The 13,368-nt window shown below is 41.0% G+C and overlaps 1 protein-coding gene across 1 annotated transcript in view; it reads right to left on the reverse strand.

Annotated features, from left to right (window-relative positions):
• ARSB (arylsulfatase B) overlaps positions 1-3,353 on the reverse strand; it is a 263,697-nt gene extending 260,344 nt beyond the window's left edge. The window contains exon 1 of the mRNA XM_006889883.1: positions 3,033-3,353. Coding sequence (XP_006889945.1) covers positions 3,033-3,353 — 321 coding nt within the window. The remainder of the gene's footprint in view (positions 1-3,032) is intronic.
• Between the last annotated feature and the right edge of the window lie 10,015 nt (positions 3,354-13,368).

Below are 13,368 nucleotides of genomic sequence, written 5' to 3' on the forward strand. Positions count from 1 at the left end.
AAAAAAAAAAGAAAAAGAAATTAAAATATTTTAAAAAAAAAGAAAGAAATCCCCAATGTCTTCTCTCTTGGAATGAGCACTCACTTCCTAAATAACATGCCTCAGGAAACACAATGAACTTTTATAAATGTCGATGGTTGTAGAGGGCTTTCAGGCCTTCTGTTCATGGGGTCACTATAAGTGGAGCTCAATTAGAAGGCAATGAAAGTAAAGAAGATAAGAAAGGACAGGAGGGAGACAAGGTTCTGCATTTGTTCTTAGGTAAGAAAACGGAATTCAAATTGTATATGAATAGGCTGTCCACTCTTCTGACTTCCTCTCTGCCCCTGTCAATGAAGTTGCTCTGGAAAGCAATTATCACACTTTCAAAAACTGGTTTCTATAATGTCTGCAGATACCCATATTTAATGTTAAGGGGGAAAACCTTGTGTATTTAGAATGCCTTGTGGTCAAAAGGTGAAGGAAGGGTTGAAGTGAGACACTGCAAGGTGAGTTTAGAGACAAAGAAACTCTAAGGCCCCACCCTGATATTTTACTTGATCTCCCCTCCACCCAAGGAAATTCTGGTGGCCTAATGGATAAGGAGTTGTGCTGCTAGCCCAAAGGCAGGCAGTTCAAATCCACAAGCTACTCAACTGGAGGAAGATGAGGAATGCCCTCCCGTGTGATTTACAACCTCTGAAAATCCCCTGGAGGATCAGCTGTGAATTGGTTCCAACTCCATGGCAATGAGTTACTGTTGTTGTTATTTGCTGTTGCCTCTCCCAATCTACTTTATTCTGTTAGAATTCATGGAATCCCGTTGTTAGCAAGCATCTGCATCTAAAAGAATAAATAATTCAGAATGCTGCAGTCTCTTTGCCCTCAGGTCCATGTAGTACTGCTCTGGAAATGTTACATGTATTATAGTTGTTTGCCCTTGAGCTAAAAGCACAACTCCTTATCCATTAGGACACCAGAATTTCCTTGGGTGGAGGGGAAATCATGTAAAATACTAGGGTGGGGCTTTAGAATTTCTCTGTCTCTAACCTTACCTTGCAGTGTCTCACTTCAACCCTTCCTTCACCTCTTGACCACAAGGCATTCTAAATACACAAGGTTTTTTCCCTTAATATTAAATATGGATATCTGCAGACATTATGGAAATCAGTTTTTTTAAAGAGTGATAATTGCTTTACAGAGCAGCTCCACTGGTAGGGACAGAGAGGAAGTCAGAAGAGTGGACAGCCTATTCATATGCAATTTGAATTCCGTTTTCTTACTTAAGAACAAATGCAGAAACTTGTCTTCCTCCTGTCCTTTCTTATCTTCTGTACTTTCATTCGTTTTTACTCTTACAGGGAAGATAATTTGCCTTAATTCAAAATTTCTTGATTAGACTCAGAAGCCAATGTCAAAATTGCAGAAAGCATTTAGGGATGACTGTGAAGAGAACCATCTTTTATGTCCATCTATTTCAAACCCCCACTACTTCTATTGCTCAGTCTCTTATCAATAATATCTCTTTTCTTTATGGGAGCTCTGGTGGACTAGTAGGTAAGGAGATATGTTACCAACAAAAGGTAAGTGGTTCAAATCCACTAGCTGCTCTGTAGGAAAAAAGATGGGAAATCTTCCACGAGGTTTAGAACCTCTGAAAATCCACTATAGGGTCAGCTATGTATGAGTCGGTTCCAATTCAGTATCAATGAGTTGATTTTTTTTTTTTATTCTCTTTATAAAAGTCTCCAGGCCACTGTGTAAATCTTTCCTGCAGGTGAATACTTCTCCCATATTCTCTCATTGATGTAAATAGGTCAGAGACAATTTGAATAAACTCTATATTTATGTAGTATGCATATGTTCTCAAAAGTGACCCATTTGTTCTATTTACATATAGAATTTTAAAAGATCTCAAAACAGGATCTTATAAAACTTAAATCTTGCTCACATGTAGGGGGCAAAAGTTCAGTTTGATAGACCTGAGAAGACCCTTGGATGCAGAAAGGCACAAGACCTTATTAGTACTTTCCAGGAGCATGATTCAAAATTTGTCCTTGTCTTAAACTTTTTTGTCTGTAAATGGGAAATTAAAGAGAAAGGGCAAGGTAGCTATTTAAAGAATCAACTCTAAAAACAGTAAAGCACTATGCAAATGTTCTTGACATTGTCACTAGCCATTCTTTCTAATATATATACACTCTCTTCCCATCAATCAGGTTTCTGTATGGTGCAAAAAGTTCACACTCACCTACTAATGGAGAGATTGGTGTTTCAAACTCACCCAGAGGTGTCTAGGAAGTAACACTTGTAGTTACCAGCAGTCAAGTTTGTGGGGGTTTTCGAGTGTGTGTGTGTGTGTGTGTGTGTGTGTGTGTGTAAACCTCATAAAATTTTAAGATACTTTAAACGAGAGATAGAGGAATTCAATAGGTTAAATGTGTAAAAGAAATGTCAGAAACTCAAGATTTCATTTGAGGTGCACCGAGACCTGGGAAAACTACTTTGGTCAGATTTACAACTACTTGATTCACAGGAAGTCAGGGTCACATCCACTGAGGGCATTTAAATATTTTCCTTAACTCCTCTAATTTTATTTACTTCCCCAAAGCTCCCCTCTTCTGGGCGCCAGGGGCCCACTTCCACTATCTTCACCATCCATTCAGCACCGCCCTGCAGGGTCCTTTCTGACCCTTCTTGCCTACTCAGTGGCAGGGTCCAGGACTGACCATGCCTAAGAACTCATGGAAGACGTTAAAAAAACTGTGCCAGACCCCACTCTGAATCAGAGACTGAAGCCCACGTGCGGAGAGTCCTGGAGCCTGGCGTGCACAGAGTCACCCAGAGCTACAGGCCGGGAGGGGTAAAGGACCAGACGCTGCCTCGGCGGATCCCATTTGCCAGGACCTGTGCGGAGGCACCTCCCAGGCCACCTCCAAGAGGCCTTGTGGACTGGACGCGACTGGCCTGTGGGGGCGCCCTCGGGAGGAAGAGGCCACGGACGGGGCGGAGCCGGCGCCGGCTGCGGAAAGAGCGGAGGGGGCGCTGCGTACCTGGTAGCGGCCGGTGAGCAGCTGGCTGCGCGACGGCGTGCACAGCGGCTGCGTATAGTAGTTGTCCAGCCTCACTCCGCTGGCCGCCAGCGCGTCCAGGTGCGGCGTGCGGATGCTCGAGCCGTGAAAGCCCACGTCGTTCCAACCCAGGTCGTCGGCCAGCAAGAAGACGAGGTGAGGCGGCTGGCTGACAGCGGCGCCCGAGCATGGCAGCGGCGGCGGCAGCAGCAGCAGCAGCAGCAGCTGGAGGCAGACGGCGCGGAGGAGCGGCCTTCCGAGGCTGCGGCCTCCGCACGAGCTCGCTGCGCTCCGCAGGCTCATCTTTTCGCTCTGCTGGGCCTCCACTGCTGTGGTGCGGCCAGCCCCCACTTATAGAATCAGGAACTGGGTGCCCGGAGCTGCCCCGCCCCGTGATGGGACTTCCACCCCCGGCGAGCCGTGACAACGGCCTGAAGGGGCCCCGCACCCGAGCCCCGCTGCCTCTGACCCGGCTCCAGGCGGTGCTCAGGGGCGGAGCCAAGGGAGAAGCGCCCTGGGCCACCCACCAGCTCTGGGAAAGCTCGGAAGGGGCCCACTCCACTTGCTCGGCTCAGTAATGAAGTTTGCACCCTCTAATCCTGAAAACAGACATGTTCTTAATTTTTTTTTTCCTCCCGACTCTGCACAGTTTACAAAGTATCTTCACATTGCTTATATATTTTAAAGGCAGAGGAAATAAATAGAAATTTTTGTTTAAAATCTCAGTAATTTAAGAATTGTGTCCATTTCTCAGAAGAAGTCAACCTCGATAGTTGAACTTTACATAAATCCCATATGGACTCCATATTATGAGCTGTGACTTCTTAAATGAGAAATCATTTTTAGCAAAACAGCCCTACCTGGGACAAGTCGGAGAATGGGCAGAGGTTGTGTCGTTTGCCTTCATTTGGAAATGACCATAGCTGTCCCTCCAGCGAAAATCGCGTGGGAGGAGATTGCCCAGCCTTCGCCCAAGGAGCATGTGATGGATTCAAACCACTTGCCTTTGGGTTTACAGCTCAGTATCTTACCCTATGCCACCAGCATTCCCTAAATGTCACCAGCCTGACCTGGGATTAGTAAGAGGAAAGAGAATGGGCAGAAGTAGGATTTTAAATTCAGATTCTTTAGCGAATAGTGCCTGCCCATGAAGCCACTGCCTAACCCACTAGCAAATGGGGCCAGATACAGAGTCCGACTGCAGAGGGTACTTTTGAAGATGCAGTTTTACTGTCAGGTAGTACTTGGGGTAGTTTCTGAGCATCTATGCTAAAAAAACCAAAAGGTCTGTGACCCTCTACTACGGAAAGGAAAAAAAAATACACACACACAAATATATATATATATATATATATATTTTTTGTTGTTGTTAAGTGCCGTTGAGTCGTAGGCAACTCATAGCGACCCTATGAAAGAAAGTCTTCGACCCTTGCATGACTTTAATCCTTTGTCCAGGTTCATAAGAGGCAAGCTATTTATGGACGTGGATGCCACTCGTGCTTCCAAGCTTGTTTTAACCGAGGAGCCCCACCAAACACTCTCCACCATGGGTAACCATTATCGCATTTGACACATCGGTATCACAGTGTTCAGCTTCACAGCAACCACAAGTTACCTCTGTACGCAAGTGGACACACCACGTATTTAATATATACACATATTTAATATATATAATTTGGAAGCAGGTGTGGCATCTACTTCTGAAGTAGCTTGCCTCTGGGAACCCTATGAACCTGGAGAAAGGACAAAAGTTATACAAGTGTCCAGGTCTTTAATTCATAGGGTCACTATGAGTCACCTACGACTCAACACTTTATATATATATATATATTTGCATAGTAAGGAGTCACAACATTATTTGGTCTGCCAACGACCTCATCTTGAATTCACAACCAGTACATGTAATAATACTAGCATTTAGGAGACATACTGCACTGGGAAAGTCTATATAGTCAGGGAGCTTTCCAAATTTTTGAGAAGCAATGATGTCAATTTGAGAACTAAGTTGCGCCTGATTGAAGAGATGGTCTTTTCCGTCACTTGCTATGCATCTGAGAACTGAACAATGAATAAGGATGACAGAAGGAGACTTGAATCCTTTGAACTGGGATGTTGGAAGACAGTACTGAACATCCCATGGAATGGCAAAAGAATAAACAGGTCTTGGGGAAGTGCAGCCAGAGTGCCTCTTGGAAGCAAGATGATGAAGCTTCATCTCACATTCTTTGGGCATGTTGCTGGCAGAGGTTATTACCTGGAAAGGAACATTGTGCTTGAAATGTTGGAAGGATGGTGAAGGAGAGGAAAACCCTCAACCAGGTGCATTAGCACAGTGACTGCAGCAATGGGCTCTAGTGTGTAAGAGATTGTGAGGATGGCACAGGATAAAACAAGGTTCAGAACTGTTGTTCATTGGGTCACTGAGAGTTATACTGGACTCAACAGCACTTAACAACTATGAAAATATCATTGATATCACATACACGCAAAATACTACAGAAGACCATTTAAAAAACCTGCCAGAACAGTACATAGACAGGGAACTGTAAGAAGTTCAAGCTGGATTTAGAAGGGGCCGTGGCACCAGTGATAACATTGCTGATGTCAGTTGGATCTTAGCTGAAAGCAAAAAATACCAGCAGAATATCTCTTTGTGCTTTATTGACTATGTAAAGGCATTTGACTGTGTGGAAGAACGGAAATTCCAGAACACTTAATTATGTTCATGAGAAACCTAGACCAAAAGGCTATTGTGTGAACAAAGGAAGGGAACATTGCATGGTTTAAAATTAGGCAAGCTTTAAGTCAGGGCTGTATCCTTTCTCCAAACCTAGTTAATGTGTATGCTGATAGTATTATTCAAGAAGCTGTGCTCTTATGAAGAAGAATGTGGCCTCAGGATTGGAGGAAAATTTATCAGTAATGTTTGTTATGCAGATGACACAACTTGCTTGCTGAAAGTGAAGAGGAGTTGAAGCACTTGCTGCAGAAGGTTAAACACTTCAGCCTTCGTTATGGATTATATCTCAATGTCAAGAAAACAAAAACTCTCGTTTCTGGTTGGAGTTTCTTCTTACATTAGTAAAGTAGAAAATAATGTTACTTATTGACATACAGTGAATTCCGTGGGAAGGACAACCACCAAGACGATGAACTAATTCATATTAGAAGATCTGATATTGATTAGCTCTAATTGTTGATCATTTTGTTAAGGTATCTATTTCTCCACTATCAAGTTGCTGTTTTGCTATTATTAATACATGTTTTGTGGTAAGATACTTTGAGGGTATGTAAGTGAACCTATTATTCCTCAAGCATTTGCCTATTAATATTAGCATGAAGGTGTAATCTGTACAGAGTTGCTAACAAAAATGGTTCTTGTTTGAAGTCACCAGCTGCTCTGTGGGGGGAAATGGGCAATCTCCTCCTGTATGATTTACAATCTCCAGAGACCCACTGGAAGATTAGATATGCATCTCTTCAAACTCAAAGGTGATGAAAGAGAGAATGGAAATTAAAGAAGTGCTTAATGATTGAAGGGGCCTTGCCTAAGGAATGCAGAGCCAGCTGGAAAGAGTTCTATTAACAGAATCAAAAAAGCTGAGCATTTGAGAAATTCTATAGTAAAGGATTGTAACTCATTAAAACTAAAGTTCATGAGTTTACAATGAAATAAATGAAAAAAAAGAAAATTCCTTTCATTAGAAAATGAATCAATAAGTAGAGATGGGTTTAGAAAAAATCACCATCTGGCATCTACCTTAGTAATTGTGAGGATGGCACAGGATCGGACAAGGTTCAGAACTGTTTTTCTTGAGTCGCTGAGAGTCATACTGGACTCAACAGTACTTAACAACAACAACTATGAAAAATGTCATTAATATTACACACAAGCAAAATACTACTCAAGATCATTTTAAAAACCTGCCAGCACAGTACATAGATAGGGAACTATCAGAAGTTCAAGCTGGATTTAGAAGGGGTCATGGCACCAGTGATAATATTGCTGAGTCAGATGGATCTCATCATTCAAAACTTGAAAAGGAGCAATGACTGTGGAGAGCAGAAGGCGGGCCTGTGCAGTGAGCTTGGCTGAGGCCCAAGCTTCAGGAGGCTGCTTCTCCCTGTGCTATGGTCTGTCCCCTTGATGTTGGTCCTGGTTCTGCTGCCTATCATGCTCAGGCCCAGGGTAAATCAGCCAGCCACCCCACTTCATTTCATTGCTAAGTGATGACCTAGCCTGGTTGACTAAGAAACAGATACAGGAAGATGATTAACTTTTCACCGTATAGACTTTTGTACCTATTGAATTTAAATTGTATTATCTAGTTCAAACAAGATTTATATTTTGTTGTTGTTATGTGTCATTGAGTCACCTCATAGCGACCTTATCTATGTACAATAGCTCTGAACCCTGCCCTATCCTGAGCCAGTCTCACTGACTGACACACTTACCCCTATCAAAAGTAAAATGAAAAAAAAAAAAAAAAAGTAAAATGCATTGAGTGAAAACAAAATTCTAAGAATGAGTTTATCCCAGTGAACACATTTGTAAAGCTCAAATGCATTGCTCAGAAAATCACAGTGGCATTATGCAGTATTTGCTCTTTTGTGACTGAGATATTTCACTCAGCATAAGGTCCTCCAGGGTCACCCATTTTGTATAGGATTTTGTAAGTTCCTTGTTCTTCAGTGCTGTGTAGTATTCCATTGTGTGAATATACCACAGCTTCTCTATTGCTACTGTGTTAGGCAACATTAAACATGGGTGTGCATATGTCTGTTTGGGTGGCTGTTCTGGTTTCTTTAGGGTATATTCCCAGTAGTGCAATTGTTGAGGAAAAGGACATTTCTATTTCCAACTTTTTGAGAAAGTGTCATATTGCCTTCCATAGTAGTTGTACCATTTTCCTTTCCCATCAACAGAGAATAAGACTTCCACTCTCTACACAGCCTCACCTACATTCATTGTTTGCTGCTCTGTTGAACTTTACTATTGTTACTGAGATGAGATAATACCACTGCTATAAAACAGGACTGATATGGGGGCTGAGGAGAAACTAAGAAAAGACAGGATAAATAATGAACACCACATTGAAATAGATGAGGGAAAGAACTGTCTAAAAAAATTATATGATTAGGTATTATTTGCATGATAATAGTCCAGAAGAAGAGGCTCATAGTAAAGTGGACTGAGACACAGGGGGAGGGACAATGTGCAGCAATGAAAGACTCTTTTTAGAGAGAAGAGGGAACTGGGGGTGGGTAGGGAGGAAAATGTGCAACAAGGAATGAATGGAAATGCAAGTTTTCTCTAAACTTGAGTTAGAATATCAATTTTAAAATATTTTAAAAATGTTATTTAAAAGAAAACCTCATACACTTTTTAGTGTGCTCCTTAATTTCTCTTGTTTACAGAGCCCACAGGTCTTGGCATGGTGCTAACTCACTTCTCAGCTTTTCTCATAAGTCATGATACCTGCAGCTCGATAATTAGCCCCATCTACTTTTGTTTCAGTGCCTTTTAATATGCTAAATACCACAACAAACACTAAATAATCTTAAACGTTTTATTTTTACTTTTCAACTATTGTATTGGGGCAAGGGGAAGCCTGCCCTCCTAGAAAGATAAGATGGATAAGAGGTCTGTCTTCAGAAAGAAAACTTGAAGTTCTGCAAATGTAGTAAGCTGTGGTTAGTGTTACTTCTTGCCTCATTACTTCTGTAGATAATCCAAATAGAAGGTCCAGACTGTTCGTTTAGATGCCAACTTTTAAATTCTTCATAATACACTCCATTTTGGAAACAGGATGTGTCTCTATCATATAAAAAAAGAGTAAGAATCTTTCAAAAGGCCTGTGAGGTCACATATCAGACTTACATGTCAGTGGTTGCATGGCCTTTTAAGTCTTTTTCTAGTTGCTCCTTGTTTTGTTGGCCATCAATGGGAACCGACTCATAGCTGACCCTCCTGTAATTTCCAGCAGCAAATTGCACAGGGAGAGATCTCTCATCTTTCTCCCACAGGACAGCTGGTGGGTTTGAACTGCATGCCTTGGATTGGCAGCACAGCTTCTTACCGCTAGGCCACCAGAGCTCCCTAGATGCTATTAGTTGCAGAGCTCCCTAAGTGCCTTAGTACTGTTACTGTAATTTATGAAACTGATAGCTAGGCAAGAACTACTATGGGAAATTCAGGTTAAAATTCTCCTGGTCCTTTCATTACACCTACTGCTTGTCACCTCCCACTTCCTCAAAAATAACTATATGAGAAGAAATATGGAAAAATAATAACATTACAATAAAGATGCTAGCATACTATTTTGTGCATATGAAAAATGGAGTGGAAAGTTCAATAAATTGGCACAGAGAGCACGCTCATTCAGCCACAATCCAGGTCACTAGAGATGTGTTTCATTGGATTTCTTCTTCCTTTTATCACTTATTTCCACAGCCTAAGCTTCAGGGTTGACACAATCTTTATTACATACAACAACAATGCATTCGCATTCACTTTTTCTGGTATTTAAGTTTTCAGAGTGTACGGTGCTTTGTTAGGTGCCAACAAGTCAAGTGTGATCTCTAGTCAGCCTGTGAGCAGAGATCTGAACCCTATTGTTTCCTGTGCCATCCTCACACTTCTGGACACACTAGCACTCATTGTGGCAGTCACTGTGTCAATCTACTTGGTTGAGGGTTTTCCTCTCCTTTGCCGACCCTCGTTGTATCCCTCTTTAAGGAATAGCCTCTCCTAGCAACATGCACAAAGTATGTGAGGTGAAGTTTTATCATCTTTGCCTCCAACAAGCACTCTGGCTGAACTTTCTACAAGACATATTTGTTTATTCTCTTAGCAATACATGGTATGTTCAACACTCTTCTCCAACCCCACAGCTCAAAGGCATCAATTCCTCTTCTGTCATCCTTATTGTCCAGCTCTCAGCTACATAGCAAGTGATCAGAAAACCAGGAACTGAATCAGATGCACCTTAGTCCTCAAACTGACATCATTGCTTTGGAGAGATCCCTGACTGCAGACTTTCTCAGTGCAATAGGTCTCCTGATTTCCTGACTCCTGGCACCGAACATGTTGATTGTGGGTTCAAGTAAGATTTGTTGACAGTTTCAATCTTTTCTCCATCTAACTTGACGTTGCCTATTGGTTCAATGGTAAGAATCTTTATTTTCTTGACATTAAGATACAATCCATATTGAAAACTGTATTCTTTGATCTTCTGCAGTAAGTACTTCAAGTCCTCCTCACTTTCATCAGACAAGGTTGTGTCATCTGCATAACACAAGTTATTGATGAGTCTCCCTCCAATCCTGATGTCAGTTCCTCTTCATAGAATCTAGCTTCTTGAATAGTTGACTCAGCAAACAGATTAACTAGGTATGAAGGGAGAATACTACACTGACACACTCACTTCTTAATATTAAACCATGTAGTGTGTCAAATGGGATAATGGTTACCCATGGTGGACAGTATTTGGTGGAGCTTCCCAATTAAAACAAACTTAGAAGCAGGAGTGGCATCCACTTCCAAAATGGCTTGCCTCCAGAAACTCTATGAATGTGGAGAAACAATGAAAGTTATACAAGTGTTCAAGTCTTTCACAATGAGTCATCTACTACTCGATGACACTTAACAACAACATTGTTCCCTTGCTGTATTCGCACAGCAGCCTAGCTATAGGTATAGGTACAGGTATAGGTATAGGTATAGGTATAGGCATAGGTATAGATTTTGCATGAGCACAATTAAGTGCTCAGAATTCCCATTCTTCTCAATATTGGCCATAACTTGTTATGATCCACGTGGTCAAATGCCTTTGCATAATTAATAAAGCACAAATAGACATTCTTCTGGTATTTATTACTTTCAGCCAGTATCTATCAGACATCAGCAATGATATCCCTGGTGCCACTGCCCCTTCTGATTCCTACTTGAACTTCTGGCAGCTCCCAATCTATGCGTACTGTTCTAGCTTTTCATCATCTTCAGCAGTAGTTTGCTTGCGTGTGATATTAATGACATTGTTAGGTAATTTCCACATTCTGTTGGACCAGCTTTTTTTGGAATGGGAACAAATATGTACCTCTTCCAATTCATTGGTCAGACGGCTGTCCCCCAAATTTCCTGACATAGACTGGTGAGCAGATCCAGGGTTGCATCTGTTAATTGAAACAAGTCAGTTTGTATTCCATAGATTCCTGGAGCCTTATTTGTTGCCAGTACCTTCAGTGCAGCTTCCATTTCTTCCTTAATTACCACTGGCTCCTGTTCTTACACTACCACCTGAAATTTTTCACTGTCAGTCAGTTCTTTTTTGGGACCTTGATTCTGTGTATTCACTTCACCTTGGTTTGATGGTTTCTGGGTCATTCAATTTATTGCCCAGAATATCTTTCAATATTGCAACTCAAGGCTTAAATTTATTATCTCAGCTTGAGAAATGCATAGCAAGTTCTTCTCTCTTTTATTCTCTAATCTAGCTCTCTGTACATTCCATTCTAATACTTTGCATAGTTTTCTCGAACTGTCCTTTGAAACCTTCTGTTCATCTCTTTTACTTCAGCATATCTTCCATTAGTTTTGGCTTTCTGGTGTTCTAACACAATATTTAGAGTCTCTTCTGACATCTGTTTCAGGATGTTGTGTTTTGTTGGTTTTTTTTTCTTTCTCCTCTGTCTTTGTAATGACCTTTTCCTTTCTTCTTGGATGATAATCCTTGATATCATCCCACAACTCATCTGGCCCTTGATCATTGGTATTCAGTACTTCAAATCTGTTTTTAAGATGATTTTGCAATTCAGGTCACACTTAACTATTAATTAAATAAAAACTGCCTACCTTCCAGAACACAAGTGCTTCAAATAAGATCACAAGGTATACTAATTACTAAAATACAGATTTGAAACCAACTTTCACAATCATGCTTAAACATCACAAACCATTGTGAACATTTGTGCTAAAAGTATAGAAAAATCATATTCGTATAAATTTGTTGTTGTTGTTATTGTTGTTAAGTGCCATCGAGTCATAGATGACTCATAGCAACCCTATGAATGAAAGACCTGAACACTTGTATAACTTTCATCATTTCTCCAAGTTCATAGGGTTTCCGGAGGCAAGCTATTTTGGAAGTGGATGCTACTCCTGCTTCCAAGCTTGTTTTAATTGGTAACTCCACCAAACACTGTCCATCATGGGTAGTCATTATCACATTTGACACAACAGTGTCACAGTATTTATCATCACAGCAACCACAAGATACCTCTGTACAGCAAATGGACAGACCAGTGCTATGCCACTTAGAAGAATGTTTGACTAAAACAATTAAAACCAGGCCTGAGGACCACAGGCCCAAGGGCCCAATCGAATTTAAGAATCAAAGCAAGGTTCAAATTCCATGAGCTCTGTTATTCCATATTCCTTCATAATCAATCTTTCCCCTTAACTTTCACCACCCAAAATGCCCATTTGGGGGCATCCTGCTGCTTCCCCAATCTCCTCCTATTCTGATGCCACATGTTTCTTCATATAGTATAACTTCTTGAATGATTTCTTCAGCATATAGACTGAAGGCACTTGAGGAAACGATACAGTCTTACTGCACATCTTCCTTGATTTTAACTCATTGTATATTCCCTTACCCTGTGTGGATAACAGCTTCTTGATTTAAATATAGGTTTCATATTGTTGTTGATTACATCAAGTCTAGTACGACTCATAATGATTCCATGAACAAGAGACTCAAGGCCTTTCTATAACTGTTGTTTCTCCAAGTTCATAGAGTTTCCAGAGGCATATGGTTTAGGAAGTAGATGGCATTCCTGCTTCCCAATCTATCTCAAAACTGGGAGCTCCACCAAACACTGTCCACTATGGGCAACCATTATGGCTTTGAGATCCCAACGGTAAAAGTTTCAGCATCACAGCAAACCCAGATTACCTCAGCACAGCAAATTGACAGAAGAGTGCTGTACAATTTGTTCCTGCAAACTATAGTAGCAAAGGATTAAAAGATAATCTCTTAGACCTGACTTATTAAATATAAGGGCCCTCCAGAAGGTTTTGTTGACTCTAAACAAGAGGCTTTAATGATAATAAAAAACAAACACACAAACCCCCAAAACAAAAAAACAAAAACAACCAAAAAACAGAACTATCTTCCCTCTGTAACTTGATTTGTGTCACTGTCAGAACCTCTACTTGGAATATTACTGCTTTTTAATTTTTGACTCATGTACTTTTAACTTGTTAGTTAAATTTGTGTCTTCTAGGCTGCAACACTTCCATGATACACTTTCAAGG

Source organism: Elephantulus edwardii, unplaced genomic scaffold (assembly GCF_000299155.1).
Source record: "Elephantulus edwardii isolate Elephantulus edwardi_28Jun2011 unplaced genomic scaffold, EleEdw1.0 scaffold00082, whole genome shotgun sequence".
NCBI classification, from domain to species: Eukaryota; Metazoa; Chordata; class Mammalia; order Macroscelidea; family Macroscelididae; genus Elephantulus; species Elephantulus edwardii.